Source organism: Oncorhynchus clarkii, chromosome 10, assembly GCF_045791955.1.
Source record: "Oncorhynchus clarkii lewisi isolate Uvic-CL-2024 chromosome 10, UVic_Ocla_1.0, whole genome shotgun sequence".
In the NCBI taxonomy this organism is placed as follows: Eukaryota; Metazoa; Chordata; class Actinopteri; order Salmoniformes; family Salmonidae; genus Oncorhynchus; species Oncorhynchus clarkii.
In genome coordinates, this window is record NC_092156.1 from 43,072,150 (window position 1) to 43,089,769 (window position 17,620).

Consider the following 17,620-nt stretch of genomic DNA (forward strand, 5'->3'; position numbering starts at 1 on the left):
ATCAAAGTGCCAATATCTAAATTTGAACACAATCGTATATTTTCCATAAACTACAATTGCTGTCTTTTGCAGATGTTTTCTAGCAGGATGGATGGACGGAAATTATAACCAGACAATATCACATAAATATAATTCGTTTGATTAAAGAGAAGATCACTGTAATATTATTCACAATCTATTCTCCGAGGTTATTCCAAATATAGAGCACAGAGATCTATTTCCCACTAGTTGTTTGTGTCATTTCTTGTCAACTCATGAAAACATGATGGGGGACGCACGTCTGGCCAATGGCGGACCGCTTAAGGTGGACTTTTTCAAACGCCGAATTGCCAAACTGCCAAACCATGAAATGCATATCAATTTGTCTCAAATGGTCCACTGTCCAATTTATCAAATGTTTGTTATGTCAGCATGTGCTGAAGTTAAAGATTACATTGATCACACTCATAATGGATCAATCTGCAATTTGTGATGTCGGCACTTCCTTAAAACTGGGCGGTCGTAAAACTACTGCGGGTACGCTGCTATATAAAGAGCCCTTCACCGATGCTGTGTAGATCAACAATTTTCTTCAGCACGAGGTAAATCTGAGCTCGCACTGAAAAATCCACGACCAGTTTTCTTGACCAGGTAATGATGGATTGCTTATTACGTTCATGTGAATGTAGACTGGGTTAAATAAAGGTTAAATAAAAAATGTATCCTAAAGTGAGGGTTGTTTTCCTGAGGCCTCCTTTGACTGTTTGTCGCATCGCCTGCCCTACATAGATATGACATCATTGGTTTGTCCAGTGACAGAAAATTATTTGGATTTTATGCAGGCATATTTCATCTGTTCGTACCCCACTATATACTTTAAATATGGTGTTAAGTTTTTACTTTATGTAGTGACACTAAAAAAAAAAAGTATATATTTTATGGCACATTGCCTGTTCTGTTTTCTGCTTGGTGCATGTGTGCCTCATGCCTTCACTAGAATTAAACTAGACCAATCCGGTTTTCAACGCACGCTAGACGACAAGCCCGCTATATCCTTATGTTTCAAAGGATGTTGTTTACTGTAAACATTTTACTGACGAGCCATTGAATGAGGATGTTGGGCTACATTTTATCTCGAATTGGTGACAATTGCTTAAATAATTGCCGACGATCAAGCCAACAATTAGCCTATTGCGCGATGGGAATGTAAACCCATTTTGCCTCCCTGGCTCAGAGCCGATATATTAGCCTTTCAATTATGTCACAATATTAAACACAGTTATACTGTAATTACCATATTTGCCTCCCGTGTTTTGTTGTAAGATGATGCAATGTTTCATACTATTGCCATTCTATAAGACCATCGTTTGTGCTTGATACATGGTTTATTTCCTCTGCTCGGACGTTGCATGCATTAAACAATGGTTGAATGCCACGTAATCGACTGACCGATTGCTACTGACCCGTTTCCAGTACACGACACGCTGACGTCAGGGACAGATGCGCGTGACTCTAGGCTGCAGTAACAAAGCCATCTGCGCCCATTCAACATAGCCTATATTTACGTTATTACTTTTAACAAAATATTTTTTTGGGGCTTCTAATACCCTTACAATTATGTTTTGATTCTTGCTTTTATTAACATACGCCTTTTTTGTTGGCTTTCCACAGTAAAAATTCCCCGTGTTCTGCCACTAACTTGTGCGCATCGCCCTCGTGAGACTGTTTGCAAATACAAAGGGATCTATAACATGTGGTTCGCAGACACTTAAAATACCTTTCCAGGCGGTGTAAGATCTGGCATGCGTTAGCAACGCCTGGGCAGAGGAACACGCCCAATGTGACAGACACAACTGTTCCCGGCAGCAATTATACTGTTATCTTTCTTTTTCTGAAGAAAATCTCACCTTTACCAACGTCACAATGACTAAGGACACCGAGGTGGACATGAAGGACGTGGAGTTGAATGAGATGGACCAGGAGAAGCGGCCAATAACTGGCGGGGCAGGGAACGGAGATGCCGGTTCTCCCACCAGCACGGAGAAGAACGGCAGCATTAAAGTGAAAATCCCTGACGAGATTGAGACTAAATTTACCGGTCTATCCAAAGAGGAACTCCTCAGAGTTGCTGGAACACCTGCGTAAGAAACATGAAGACCTGGAATAGACTAGCTCAATAGAAAATATAGGTTAATGGGTGTTTGCTATGCAACATTTAGGGTATAATATTGCAATACTAATAATCTCTCTCCTAAAGGTGGGTCCGTACGCGATGGGCCCTTCTGGTTCTGTTCTGGCTGGGCTGGCTGGGGATGCTGGCTGGCGCTGTGGCCATCATTGTTCAAGCACCTCGCTGCAAAGACCTTCCTGCCATGAACTGGTGGAATTATGGACCTCTGTACCAAATTGGAGATGTGCAAGCTTTCAGCGAGTCCCAGAATCTGAAGGGTAAGAGTCACTGAAAGGGGTGACGTTGAATAACCGATTTGTGGTGAAACCCACTAGGCCACAGCCAGCTTATATTAAGTAGTACTTTGAGTATATTGAACCACATAGACTGGGTGGGATTACTGAGTGAAGTTCTGGGGACACTGAAATTGGGTCTGGCGCAGTGTTGACAGGGAGTAGCAGTTCATGTGACTAGACATGATATTTTAAAATACATATGCTTCAGCACTTCCAAGTGTGTACCATAGGAGTATTGAAGTCAGATTTATTGCAAATGAACAAGTTTCCCACTTCCGTGACTCCACTCTGGGGGATGTGGTTCTGCTGAACCAGCAGAATCCAGTTTCTTCCCCTGTTCCTTCGCTACACCCTCAATGACTGGTTTGGCAGGTTTCTTGTTTGAGGGTATTAGTCACGCTCTCCCTAATTCAGTAGCATGTTAATTATACATGAATAGACACTTAGTAAGCCATTTTCTAATGTGTAACAGGTGTGGAGGAGAAGCTTGACAGTCTGAGCCAGCTGAAGGTGAAGGGACTTGTTGTTGGGCCCATCCATGTTGCCCCCGCAGACGACCCTGTCAACTTGAACTTTGAGGAGATCTCATCTGATGCTGGCAATCTGGAACAGTTCAAAGGCCTCATTATAGCTGCTCACAAGAAGAGTGAGTATAGTGTCTATATTTATACCGCCATTTAATTCGTTGCCTGCTGAAACTGATGATTTGGTTGGTCAGTTGAATTTCAGATGGACTAACTCTCTCACTCCTCCCTCTCTGACAGGCATCAATGTGATCCTGGATCTGACTCCCAACTATCTGGGAAGTGGACCATGGTTCTCTAACGTCAGTGTCACCAACGTTGCTGAGAGACTCAAGGTAAGCGTTCGGAGCATCTCGGTGAACTCATTAAATCCACTCACTCAGTCCCAACAATGTATTTGAGTGTATCTATCTAATAATATGTGAACCATCTCTTTCCAGTCTGCCCTGGTGTTCTGGCTGAACCAAGGTGTGGATGGGATCCAGCTGTCTGGTGTAGAGCGCGTGGCCAGCGTGGTTCCGTCTCTTTGGGCTGACATTCGAGCCATTGTCCAGAATGGGACTGCGGAAGGAAAGAGAAGGTAAGTACATGTCCACGATTATGTACATCACTCAACTGGGCCTCTGAGTAGATTGTTATGCATGTGAGCCCCCTGGTGGTTTAGTGAAGGTATTGTTTAGGAACTTGTGCCCTCTGGTGGTGTAAACTGCACTGACTGCTGCAGAGTTGAAAGCTGATACTGGATCTTAATTGTATTACAATGGGTACATTGTGTGACTTGTGTAGATAACATTCATTGAGTAAAGGAATGCATTTTTTTTGTTTTCTTGCTCAGGATTCTGATTGGAGTGACTGCGAAGACCTCTGCTGTTGACGTCTCTGAACTGCTGAACTCCACTGGGGTGGACCTACTCCTATCCGGGGCCCTCCGGTCTAAGAGCATGACCGCTACGGATCGTGCTCAGACTGTCCAACAGCTGCTTTCCACCCACAACCAGACCCAGCTAGCCTGGAACATTGGGGACAGGAAGGAGGGTCACCTGGCCACACTGGTGGGCCCAGACATGGTCAACTTCAACCAGATGCTCTTGCTCACGCTGCCCGGAACGCCAGTGTTCAACTATGGGGATGAGATTGCCCTGGCTGATGAGGTGAGCAGGGGGTTTCCGTAACTAATGTATCACAAAACAAATAACAGCTTTAGCCTTGGAGAAATGAGTCCCACTTTTTAAAAGGATATCTTGTCTTGATTTTTATTGGTGTTAATTGTTCTATAGCAGTTTACAAAGTCCCCTAAGATGCTGTGGGATTCCCTGGAGGATGAGGAGACAAATGGAACTGCCACGGTATGTGAGATGCTAATGCATACACATTCTGTTTGTGAAAATACATATACACTAATGCACATTACATTCCTTTGGATAAAAAAAACAACTGTTGGTAATGCAAGGAAATTAATGTTTAATTCTTTCCACCCACAGAAGGAGAAAGAACAGAGGCTCGCCTGCCGTTCCTTCTTCAAGACACTGAGTGACCTGCGTGGGAAAGAGCGTTCCCTGCAGCATGGGGACTACATTCCCCTTTTCAATTCCACCTCTGCCCTGGCCTACCTCCGCCAGTGGGACCAGAGTGGACGCTACGTCGCTGCCTTCAATTGGGGCAGCGACGTGGTGACCCTTCAGCTGGCCCACCCTGACCGGCCTGCTCAGGCTGTGGTCCAGGTGAGCACAGACAGGGTCAACCTGGCCCCTGACAGTGCTGTGGGGCTCTCTGCACTGGAGTTGGGCCCGGGACAGGCTGTCCTGCTACAGTTCCCCTACGTAGCCTAGAGAGGGGGGAGATCCCAGCACCATCTGTACGTGGGCATTGATGTTAAAGTAGTTGTCTCTCTGTGGTGAACATTTTTAAATCACTCATGATTGTTTTTTTTTTAGGGCATTCTGTTACTTTTTTATTTCTGAAAAATAGTTACTGTCACACTGGTACTGGTCAAATGGTCAGAATTTTAGCTTAGAAAATAGTAACTGCTGTGAATTATGTATTCTAGAATACGGTGTTGGTCTGACATACAAACTCAAATTTCCTCACCAGTCAAGCCTCAACAACAATCGGTCTATTGCTGTTACTGAATATACATTCCAGATTGAATTGAGCATTTTAAACTGTTGTATTTTATTGGCCATTTTTTTAAGTTTATTTTGGGGGCAGCTTGGTTTGTCCCTTATTGAAATGTTGTAATTGTGTTCAAAAGTAATGCCCCGCTCTCCTTTCTCACGTTTCAAGAATTATCTGACCGCTTTTGCAGCTGAGGGAAGTGTAAAACACATCAAATGTGGAGGATCTGAAACGCTTTCCTCATAATAAATTGGCATGATAAACAGGGAAATAAATACAACTGAATAAAACCTTTACTATTCTGTTTTATTTAGGCTAACAATGTTGTGTGAAAATTAGACCTTAAAGCTAACCCTCGATCCATTCTACAAAATTCAGACTTTCATCCAGGACCAGGTGCACTTGAACATTTCTAGGTATTTTTATTTATAGATACGCATGGGGAGAGCTCTGTCTCACGTGACTATTTTAACACTTATTGAGCATTTATATGGCAACCCTAGGGGAGACACCTCTATAGACGGACACAGTGACTCGTGCTGTTTTCACCGACAGAAGTGGATTATGAGATGGTTTTGATTCAACATAATATATGCCTTCAAGAGTATAAATGTGCAATCTATTTGTTGGAAAGTCTAGGAGGAACATAGGAACAATCAATGATGATGTTAAAGCCATACGACTGTCATTGGCCTAGTTGATTTTAGATTTCCGTCACGGGGTGGGGAAAGGTTATTCTTTGTACACTTTCAGTGTAATGGTTCTAAATTTAGCTGATTGACACAATGTGCACATGGTCACAAAATCCTACACTACACTAGTGATGTATGGTTGCTTTTCTTAGTTTATAAACCACTTCACCTCTTGTATCACAAACCCTCATTCAGAGTTTCTAAAACACTAGCAAACTACCCCTTACTATAAATGTGGGTTCACAATGGCCTCCGAGAGACTATCCTGGATTTAATTTTTTTTATATATACAGTATCAGTCAAGTTTGGACACATCTACTCATTCCAGGGTTTTCCTTTATTTTCATTATTTTCTACCTTGTAGAATAATAGTGAAGACATAATGGTATCATGTGGTAACCAAGTGTTAAATAAAAGATCTGAGATTCTTCAAACTAGTCACCCTTTGCCTTGACAGCTTTGCACACTGCATTCTCTCAACCAGCTACACGAGGTAGTTGCATGGAATGCATTTTAATTAACGGTGTGCTTTGTTAAGTTCATTTGTGGAATTTCTTTACTTAATGCGTTTGAGACAATCGGTTGTGTTGTGACAAGGTAAGGGTGGTATTATGGCAAGAACAGCTCAAATAAGCAAAGAGAAACGACAGTCCATTACTTTAAGACATGAAGTTCAGTCAAACCGGGAAAATGTCAGGGACTTTGAAAGTTCCTTCAAGTGCAGTCGCAAAAACCAAGCGCTATGATGAAACTTGCTCTCATGAGGACCGCCACAGGAAAAGAAGACCCAGTATTACCTCTGCTGCAGAGGATAAGTTCATTAGTTACCAGTCTCAGAAATTGCAGCCCCAATAGATGCTTCACAGAGTTCAAGTAACAGTCACATCTCAACATCAACTGTTCAGAGGAGACTGTGTGAATCAGGCCTTCATGGTTGAATTGCTGCAAAGAGACAACTACTAGGACACCAATAAGAAGAGACTTGCTTGGGCCAAGAAACACAAGCAATGGACATTAGAATGGTGGAAATAAGTCCTTTGGTCTGATGAGTCCAAATTTGAAATGTTTGATTCCAACCACCGTGTCTTTGTGAGACACAGAGTAGGTGAACGGATGATCTCCGCATGTGTGGTTCCCACTGTAAAGCATGGAGGGGGAGGTGTTATGGTGTTGGGGTGCTTTGCTGGTGACAATGATTTATTTAGAATTCAAGGCACACTTAATCAGCATGACTACCACAGCATTTTGCAGCGATACGACATCCCATCTGGTTTGCGCTTAGTGGGATTATCATTTGTTTTTCAACAGGACAATGACCCACAACACACCTCCAGGGTTTGTAAGGGCTATTTGACTAAGAAGAAGAGTGATGGAGTGCTGCATCAGATGACCTGACCTCCACAATCACCCGACCTCAACCCAATTGAGATGGTTGGGGATGAGTTGGACCGCAGAGTGAAGGAAAAGCAGCCAACAAATGCCCAGCATATGTGGGAACTCCTTCAAGACTGTTGGAAAAGCATTCCAGATGAAGCTGGTTGAGAGAATGCCAAGATTGTGCAAAGCTGTCATCAAGGCAAAAGGTGGCTACTTTGAATAATTTCAAATATAAACAATATTTTGATTTGTTTAACACTTTTTTGGTTACTACATGATTCCATATGTGTTATTTCATAGTTTTGATGTCTTCACTATTATTCTACAATGTAGAAAATAGTAAAAATAAAGAAAACCCTTTAGGTGTTTCCAAACTTTTGACTGCTACTCTATATATATATTCTTTTGAAGGAATGTATTATATAAGCACAACACAGATCTCATAATGGTTGTAGTTGTCATGTATGGATGAGTGATGGAAATAGGGGGTGTTTAAGGGAGAATGCATCAGAGCCTCTGTGATGACTGATGGGGATGAAAACCGAGAGCCTCGTCACTGACACCAGATCTGCTGCACACAATTTCGGCAGAGCGATGGGGACACCTTAACACTGACAGCAACAATGAGATCTTAAAAAGGGGATTATATTTCTGAGAAGGTGTCTTCGTGTCTTCTTTTTCTGCCTGTCTGATTTTCTGTGTCAGGTAGTCCTGAGGGTGCTAACTGTCAACATTCCTTCCAGGAAATCCAAAGGGGTTTCTAGCTCTGCATTTGTCTACCTCAAACTCTTCGTTTTTTCTTAATTGGGGTCAAATTAGCTCTAAATTAAGCTGGTATCGTGTGTTAATGAGTTGGACTTCAAAACCTACAAGAACAGCACGATCTTAGAATTTCTCAAATTGTTCTCTCGACATGCAATACAGGTATTCCATCTCTAAACAGGGCCCTTCTACTATAGAACAAATAAGGGGCATACTGTTTGCAACATTGTTCACTTCAAAATGTGCAATTATTTGAATTCACCCAGTCCAGATGATTGCTCTGAAGAAACATTGGAACTCTGTGCAAACTACAGTCAGGTTGCGCTAAAAATAGGTTTCCAAATAGCCATGTTTGGCTTACTATGCAATATGACTAGGCTATACAGAATCGTGTATGCTTCTTGAACATTATGCTGCTGATCCTAATTTGTAAATTTAGCCAAGTGTTTATGTGGTTTTAAGATAGGAACAGCCTCTCCACTCCCTGCGAGAACTCCCTGACGCATTGCAGGTGGCGGAAACCCAATCTAGTCCCGTTTACTGGGTCAGCTGATGTGCGCCATTGCTCAGTGCGGCCCGTATAAAGTCGCTGGGTTTCTCATTCAAACATAGACATGAGCAAGTTTATGTTTCCAAAGAAAAGGGAAACAGAGATTTAGCATTATTGTGTAGTTACATTTTTAAAATACGAACATTGACCACGATTGGATCATTTAAACCGCCACGACTAGAAGGATAGTCCAGGTTGCAGATAAATCACATTTCTGCCGCTCTGTTTTTTTTTATTCTATTCGGCGCACGGACACCATAGTGACCACCGAGTTGCTAGGGAGTGCAGTGTCCGGCTTGAAATCTAAACTAACGCGGAGTGATACTTACCTTGAAGCGGCAAAGAGCGCAAGGCGCGGATGACTGTGTGGAAAATTTGATTATCATTTCTCCAACGCGAAATTGTTAGCAATATCAAATCAACATAGCAACATGGTAAGTTCCATTTCTGTAAATGTCCGATTAAATTAATATGTTGGATTCATAGAATTGGCTTATATGCATATGCAGCCATATCTCTAGACTAGCTAACGTTAGCTCGCAATGAGTGTTGGCTAGCTAGTTAGCCAGCACGGCAGACTTGTTGGTTACACACATGATGGCTAACGAGCTACAGTAACGTTACATGTATTGTTAGCTAGCTAGACATCTTCGTCAATCACTCATTTAGCTAACGTTAACTAGTTTACGTCAGTTGTGTCCGACATAGGCAGCCAGTTAGCTAGCCGAGGAAACAAGCTGGTTAGCTAACCTTAATAGTCAGCTATGGCTGTTTGTCAACACTACACTTTGTTTTGTCACTGTCGTCTTTGCTCGACATTTACCTTCGATAGTAAGCTAAATATCGAATTACATGTAGTTAGTCACTAACTACCTAGTTTTGTGTAGCTAACTAGCCCAGGCCTATCCTTAAGATATTGCGCTAGCAGGACGAGGTGGCATGGCATATGCCGTTTATGGCTAGTAATGTCTAGCTACAGTAGTTGGTGCCTTCAAAGTCAGTGTTGTGACTTTAGACCGCTAACTAACATTTACTTGTATGATGTGGCTAATTTCAGACCGGATATCCCCAGAATCAATGTGTTGCTTTCTACCTAAGGCACTGTGCTGTCGCCTGGTCTAATATTGCACCAAATATGGACCATGGCGGTCTAATTTGACAAAACATAACGTGCTAACAAACTAGTGATACAATAATACAACTTAACCCTCCTGTTGTGTTCGTTTCATGTAAATGAATTGTGTGTTCCCGGTCCAAAATGACTGCCCCACTATAGCTGATTTATAAATACATATATTATAACCTAATGTTGTGTTAGATCTTTTTATCAACTTAAGGTATTGTGAACATTACAAGTTTTGAACTTCTATTTGCTATTTATGACCTGTAGGCCTCATTGACCTGAGCTCATAGAACTTGTTTTTGAGTAAAAAAATGATTATGTATTGTTTTGACTATAACAAATACTCAGATGAAACATTGTGCTATTTATCAGACTACTTTGTCAGTTTAACAAGGACTTTCTTCCTCACCAGTGTCATGAGCAAGGCCTCAAACAAGTTTATATACCAGAGCTGTGAGAAAATTACTATATATTATTGAAAAAATGTTGCGATTTGTTTTTGAGAATGCCAACCGGTGTGGTTCCTGTGGGGGAAATACTCTATTGGGTTAATTAAGGTTCCCATGGGGGTTGCCATGGAAGCCTAGAAGGGGAGTGAGTTGTGTGTGCTCAAACACACATGCATGTAGGGGTTTGGGAGAGGAAGTGTCTGTCTGATGAATGAGAATGTGCCCGAACTCAATTTTATACACTAATTGTAGTCTCACCCATTCATTTCTAATGACTGGTCATTTTTGACAGGGAGCACCACAGCTGTTCAAAAGTTAAATAAAACATCCAAGATGTAATGATAATCATAAATGTGTTTTGTGTCTTCAGATGCCCTGTGTGGACAAAGTCATGGAACCTTAAGACAATCTGATTAAATTAACTAAATTTTTCAGAGTTAACTTGTAAAGTGGTAGTTAGATTCTTTTTGTATCCTATGACAAAATATGGGAATAAACTCTTGGGTTAGAATGTTTTGGGTGGCATTTGAAAGAAATTAGAAGATTCTTCAAGTGCAAGAAAGGGGGAAGCAAATCAAGTGGTGTCATTCACAATGTGTTACTTTCAGGCAGATCAACTGACAGAGGAACAAATCGCTGGTAAGATGGCCATTTTTGCTCAAACATGACCACGGTCTTTTAAATGTTTAAGTCAATATTACACTGTTTTATTGTCACATACGTTAGATGGGTGTAGTGAAATGTTGTATTTTGGAAATGTAGACTGGAGAGTGACAATCTACATTTTCCATCCAGAGTTCAAAGAGGCGTTCTCGCTGTTTGATAAGGATGGAGATGGCACCATCACCACCAAAGAGCTGGGCACCGTGATGCGCTCACTGGGACAGAACCCCACAGAGGCAGAGCTGCAGGACATGATCAATGAGGTGGATGCTGATGGTGAGACACACTAACACAAATGCTCTCCATTTCTCTCCCACAAAATGAACACACAGGCTATACACACAATGGAGCGTTTTTTGTTAACGTTCTGATGCAATATCTGATGATTGGGATGAAAGACCTACATTGTAAGGATCATTGTTTTCCTCCTGTGAGAATTTTGCTTTGTGATCCACAGGAAATGGAACCATTGACTTCCCAGAGTTCCTGACCATGATGGCGAGGAAGATGAAGGACACCGACAGTGAGGAGGAGATCAGAGAAGCCTTCAGAGTCTTTGACAAGGTCAGCCAAACCGGGGAATGTCAGATTTGAGACTATTCAAATGTCTTACACTGGCCAGTCATAGCACTTAAAATATTAACCAATGGGTCCCATCAATCCCATTGGATGTCTCAAACCTCTCTGGAGTTGACCAAATTCATGATTATTTGACATTCAATATTAAGGAAATACTCAGTAATACAATCTGCATGTTAGTTAACACTCAATTAAAACTGTCTCTATTGTGTTGCAGGATGGTAACGGCTATATCAGTGCTGCAGAGCTGCGTCATGTTATGACAAACCTCGGTGAGAAACTGACAGACGAGGAGGTGGACGAGATGATCCGGGAGGCTGATATCGATGGAGATGGACAGGTCAACTACGAAGGTCGGTTTCCGCATCTTCTCTATCTAGTCTCAAACTTGTGTTAGCCAGAAAATTGCGAATCAGTCAGACAGTTGGCCATACACAAGGCATGAATTGTACAAAATGAATGCTGTCAAACCAGATTTAATCTATTCAAGAACATGCATTTTAACTTCTTGCTCCTACTTGCTCCTACTACCTAAGTAGACACCTGGAAATGCAAATGCGCTACGCTAAATGCTAAATGTACTCGTTAAAACTCAAACGTTCATCAAAATGCACATGCAGGGTATTGAAATAAAGCTACACTCGTTGTGAACCTAGCCAACAAGTCAGATTTTTAAAATGCTTTTCGGCGAAAGCATGAGAAGCTATTATCTGATAGCATGCAACACCTCAAAATGCCTGAATGCGACGTAAACAAAGATTTAGCTTATCCGGCGCTACACAAAACGCAGAAATAAAATATAAAACATTCATTACCCTTGACGAGCTTCTTTCTTGGCACTCCTATATGCCCCATAAACATCACTATTGGGTCTCTTTTTCGTTTAAATCGGTCCATATATACCCAAAATAGCTTTCTATGGAAGCTGTGTCATTCAGAAAAAAACATCGTTTTTAAACGCTGCGTCATTTTTTAAAATTAAAAAAGTCGACGATAAACTTTCACAAAACACTTCGAAATACTTTTGTAATCCAACTTTAGGTATTAGTAAACGTTTATAATCTATCAAAATGATTACAGGGCGATGTGTATTCAATAGCTCCTCGTCTTCAAATCAATGGCTGCCAATGTGCACATTCAAAACATCCTGGTGGAGACCGGAAGAAATTGAATCCAGTTAGTTGGATTTACCAAGAGAAAACTCCCTGGAAAATGACGACAATGGCGACATCGTGTGGAATCTGTAGGAATTGCATGCAGATCCATAATTAATTTTGTGCCCTTTTAACAACCCATGAAAGTGACGCATGGAAATTATTTTTAGCTTTCAGAGAGCAGTTTTTCTTGCGTTTTTCGATGAAACACACGATCTGTTATAGTCACAGCCGTGATTTAACCAGTTTTAGAAACTTCAGAGTGTTTTCTATCCACACATACTAATCATATGCATATACTATATTCCTGGCATGAGTAGCAGGACGCTGAAAAGTTGCGCGATTTTTAACAGAATGTTCGAAAAAGGAAGGGGTAGACTTAAGAGGTTTTAACTTGCCTTGTTTTGTTGTCATAGCAATATTTCTGAACAGGTTGTTTCAGATATTATTTCTTCAGTTGGACAACATTCTTCACACCTTTGTTATGTCAAAATGGAAGAGTGGCTGAGTCATTTGTTACAGTAAAAAGGACAATTATTTAAACCATATCCCCTTTGATCATACAGTGGGGAAAAAAAGTATTTAGTCAGCCACCAATTGTGCAAGTTCTCCCACTTTAAAAATATGAAGCCTGTAATTTTCATCATAGATACACTTCAACTATGACAGACAAAATGAGGAGAAAAAATCCAGAAAATCACATTGTAGGATTTTTAATGAATTTATTTGCAAATTATGGTGGAAAATTGTTGGCAATGACAGAGGTCAAATGTTTTCTGTAAGCCTTCACAACACACTGTTGCTGGTATTTTGGCCCATTCCTCCATGCAGATCTCCTCTAGAGCAGTGATGTTTTGGGGCTGTTGCTGGGCAATGCGGACTTTCAACTGCCTCCATAGATTTTCTATGAGGTTGAGATCTGGAGACTGGCTAGGCCACTCCAGGACCTTGAAATGCTTCTTACGAAGCCACTCCTTCGTTGCCCGGGCGGTGTGTTTGGGATCATTGTCATGCTGAAAGACCCAGCCACGTTTCATCTTCAATGCCCTTGCCACTCAAAATCTCACGATACGATTCATTCTTTCCTTTACACGGATCAGTCGTCCTGGTCCCTTTGCAGAAAAACAGCCCCAAAGCATGATGTTTCCACCCCCATGCTTCACAGTAGGTTTGGTGTTCTTTGGATGCTACTCAGCATTCTTTGTCCTCCAAACATGGCGAGTTGAGTTTTTACAAAAATTTATATTTTGGTTTCATCTGACCATATGACATTTTCCCAATCTTCTTCTGGAATGCTCTCTAGCAAACTTCAGATGGGCCTGGACATGTGTCCCCCTGCTTAAGCCGGTACGTCTGGCACTGCAGGATTTGAGTCCCTGGCGGCGTAGTGTGTTACTGATGGTAGGCTTTGTTACTTTGGTCCCAGCTCTCTGCAGGTCATTCACTAGGTCCCCCCGTGTGGTTCTGGGATTTTTGCTCACTGTTCTTGTGATCATTTTGACCCCACGGGGTGAGAACTTGCGTGGAGCCCCAGATCGAGGGAGATTATCAGTGGTCTTGTATGTCTTCCATTTCTTAATAATTGCTCCCACAGTTGATTTCTTCAAACCAAGCTGCTTACCTATTGCAGATGTATAATTTTGTTTCTGGTGTCCTTTGACAGCTCTTTGGTCTTGGCCATAGTGGAGTTTGGAGTGTGACTGTTTGAGGTTGTGGACAGGTGTCTTTTATACTGAGGACAGAGGAGCCTCTTAAAGAAGTTGTTACAGGTCTGTGATAGCCAGAAACCTTGCTTGTTTGTAGGTGACCATAAATTCAAGTGGGAAAACTTGCACAATTGGTGACTGACTAAATACTTTTTTGCCCCACTGTATGTGTTGATCATCCGTCTGTTAGATAGGCTTTGCTCTGCCATTTCCTAGTATCAGTTTTCTGTAATTGATAACGGTTTATTTATTTTTAAGGCAACAATTGACAAATGTCAGTGCCCATGATATTGCCGTAATCAAATGTAAATGTGGAAAAGTGGCTCTGTGTGCAGACAGGGTGAACTGTTGGGACATCCTATGTTCATGAAATGTTTTAACCTTGAAAAGCATAATGAATGATACGCAGCTGGGTGCGGAAATACATTTGATCGGCACATCAAGAGATCCAAGTGTCTTACTCAGTCATGCTCTCCACCATCATTAGAGGTGTGGATAATTGAGCTGAATAACAGCACACAGCTCTGTTTTAAAAACATGGCGTTATACCACAATTCTGTGATACAAATATACAGCCCCTGAGATGGCTCCCAAATGTTTTTTTTTTTTTTTGTAACTTTACTGTCTCCATATGGTCAGGCCCAATCCCAGAATTCCACACATTTGGCCAAACCCAGCTGTTTGTGTTCCTGTGTCGATCACTTGTCAGCTTAGACATGTAGTATCCTACAGAATGGACAACCAATTGTAATATTTCCAATCTTATCTTTCAGAATTTGTGCAAATGATGACTGCAAAATAAAATGTGAAACCCAAAGGACCCCTTCACCAAACAAGACCAAACAGTGGGCAGCACTCTGTCAACACTCAACAAGCATTCACAACCATCCTCTTTGTTTTTTTTTGCTGTGCTTTTGGTTGTTTTTCCCCCCGTCCATTTTTCTTGATACAGGATCACCTGTGTAAGCTGTTTTCTTTGATTATTCCTCTTACACTGCTTTTTAAATGTTATGGTTTTCACCCATTTTTTTTGAACAAGTGAACATGATTTTTAAGCTCAAATGTATATGGAAAGAGAAGTGCATGCTTTATTTCTTTGTCACTGTTTTTGTGCTTCTCTGCTTGCATCCCTTTTATTATATGGCCTATTCTCCTGCAACTTAAGGTTGTAGATATTTATCTTTTAGAAGTGCGCAGAATAACCAGGATGGGAGTTGACAGGATTTTAACAAAACAAACCCTAATGTATTTCCATGTGCATGTTTGGTGTATGTGTGTTTAACAATATTATGTTTCTTTGAAATTGTGACATTATGTAAATGTATATTTTAACATATGACCTGACTTAAATGCATGCTTACAAACTCATGATTAGTTGGCTGCAAATATGACTGTTTGGGTGTAGTAAACATAGTTGTACAAAGACCCCACTGTGCTATATGTGTTTTGTCCAGACATTATAAAATTGATTCAACGGTTCTTTAACATGTTTCTTTTACTAGAGCAGGTTTTTCTGTTTAGCACCACCAGTCTTGTTTGACATGACAAACTATGCCGTTTTTATCAATCAATTCATTTGATATGTACTTTTTACTTATGGGTAAAGATTTAAGGCATAACTGTTTCAACAAGTACGGAGTGGGTCAAAAGTGACCATGGACTTGAACCCTGCTCTCAATGTCATGTACTATTAGGATATTCATTCCCCAAGCAAATGCCACTGATTATTGTGGGTTTTAAAGGAACCCCTGTATAAGAAAAGACATTTCCCCCACCTGTCCTGTTTTTCAATGTCGCTTGTGGAAGGGTGAATCCAAGTTTGAGAGTCTGCTGGTTGTGGTTTTGTACCGAACTTGTGTGTATGTGATTGAAGTCACTGTCTGTGTTGGAGCTGCACTATGCGTCCGACCACAACATATTCAGCTCTACCACCTTTCATGTTTGCATCCATTTTCAGTTTCCCCCTCCCATACTTTTTTACTGTCATGAATGTTATTTTCTTTCTGTTCATGATCTTTTTGTTTCATTTTTGAATGCTTTGCCAGTTTAGCTGTCATGTTCTCTTTCCCCTGCCCTTTAAAGTTGTAAGTTGTTTTGGGAGAATGAGATTATGCATTCCATTGCTGAACTCATGTCAGTTTTTCTTGCTAATTAAACTCTTTGACCAGTGTTTCTATACAAAGACTCCAGTCTTTCATTATCCTCATTGTGCAATGAAAGCAAGTATTTGACAATGCTATCAAGAATATGATCAGGCACTATTTTTACCTTTTGTCGCTGTATTCTTTCAAGTTGTAACAACAATGTTTGTTTAAGTTCTTTGTAGAACTTATTGTCCATGGTTACTGTACAATAAAGGGGACAACCCAACTGTCTTCCACATTTAACCCATGTGGTGCGGGTGTATCTTGTGTAATGGTCTGTACCTAGTTAAACTCTGTGTGGTTGCTGAATATCAGAAGTTGACAATGAAGACCAAACACTAGATTGCTGATGCTATGTATTGGACAATGAGAGGCTTTAAATCCACCGGTCAGCCATATTGGCACGTAACCCTAAACTTAAGACTTACATTTAAACTTCAAATAGGGTAGGGGTGTCTCAAGGATCCCAGATATCAGATACTCCCTAAAAGAAGCACTCCTCCATAGACTGGTTTGTTTAGCAACAAAACCGACATGTGCGCAATTATGGGGCAAAACAGCCCGGGTTGGCTTAGACTTGACAACATGTAAACTATTGTATCAATGTTTATCGTACACATACAGTTGAAGTCAGTTTGCATACACTTAGGTTGGAGTCATTAAAATGTGTTTTTCAACCACTCCACATGTCTAACAAACTATAGTTTTGGCAAGTCAGTTAGGACATCTACTTTGTGCATGACAAGTAATTTTTTCAACAATTGTTTAGTCAGATTATTTCACTTATAATTCTCTATCACAACTCCAGTGGATCAGAAGTGTAGATACACTAAATTGACTGTGCCTTTAAACAGCTCGGAAAATTCCAGAAAATGTCATGGCGTTAGAGGCTAATTGCCATAATTTGAGTCAATTGGAAGTGTACCTGTGGCTGTATTTCAAGGCCTACCTTCAAATTCAGTGCCTCATTACTTGACATCATGGGAAAATCAAAAGAAATCAGCCAAGACATCAGGAAAAAAAAATTGTAGACCACAAGTCTGGTTCATCCTTGGGAGCATTTTCCAAACGCCTGAAGGTACCACGTTCACCTGTAATGATGTTCACCAAATACTAATTGAGTGTATGTATACTTCCGACCCACTGGGAATGTGATGAAAGAAATAAAAGCTGAAATAAATCACTACTATTATTCTAACATTTCACATTCTTAAAATAAAGTGGTGATCCTAACTGACCTAAAACAGGGAATTTTTACTAGGATTAAATGTCAGGAATTGTGAAAAACTGAGTTTAAATGTATTTGGCTATGGTGTATGTACACTTCCGACTTCAAC

General features: G+C 40.9%; 2 protein-coding genes across 3 annotated transcripts; both read left to right on the forward strand.

The window, feature by feature from the left end:
* Positions 1 to 509: 509 nt before the first annotated feature.
* Positions 510 to 5,374, forward strand: LOC139418508 (amino acid transporter heavy chain SLC3A2-like). Of its 2 annotated transcripts, none has more exons than XM_071168031.1 (9): positions 510 to 630; positions 1,877 to 2,120; positions 2,237 to 2,427; positions 2,918 to 3,091; positions 3,210 to 3,304; positions 3,410 to 3,549; positions 3,805 to 4,120; positions 4,247 to 4,315; positions 4,451 to 5,374. In XM_071168031.1, the coding sequence occupies exons 2-9, from the start codon at positions 1,903 to 1,905 to the stop codon at positions 4,796 to 4,798; spliced, it is 1,551 nt and encodes a 516-aa protein (XP_071024132.1). In that variant the 5' UTR covers positions 510 to 630; positions 1,877 to 1,902; the 3' UTR covers positions 4,799 to 5,374. The 2 variants fall into 2 exon arrangements, with proteins under 2 accessions (XP_071024132.1, XP_071024133.1); XM_071168032.1 differs by having other exon boundaries at positions 552 to 630; positions 4,250 to 4,315.
* A 3,105-nt stretch (positions 5,375 to 8,479) lies between these two features.
* On the forward strand, positions 8,480 to 16,526 carry LOC139418509 (calmodulin-1). Its single transcript, XM_071168033.1, has 6 exons — positions 8,480 to 8,899; positions 10,646 to 10,676; positions 10,833 to 10,976; positions 11,158 to 11,264; positions 11,497 to 11,632; positions 14,913 to 16,526. The coding sequence occupies exons 1-6, from the start codon at positions 8,897 to 8,899 to the stop codon at positions 14,939 to 14,941; spliced, it is 450 nt and encodes a 149-aa protein (XP_071024134.1). The 5' UTR covers positions 8,480 to 8,896; the 3' UTR covers positions 14,942 to 16,526.
* The last annotated feature ends 1,094 nt before the right edge of the window (positions 16,527 to 17,620 follow it).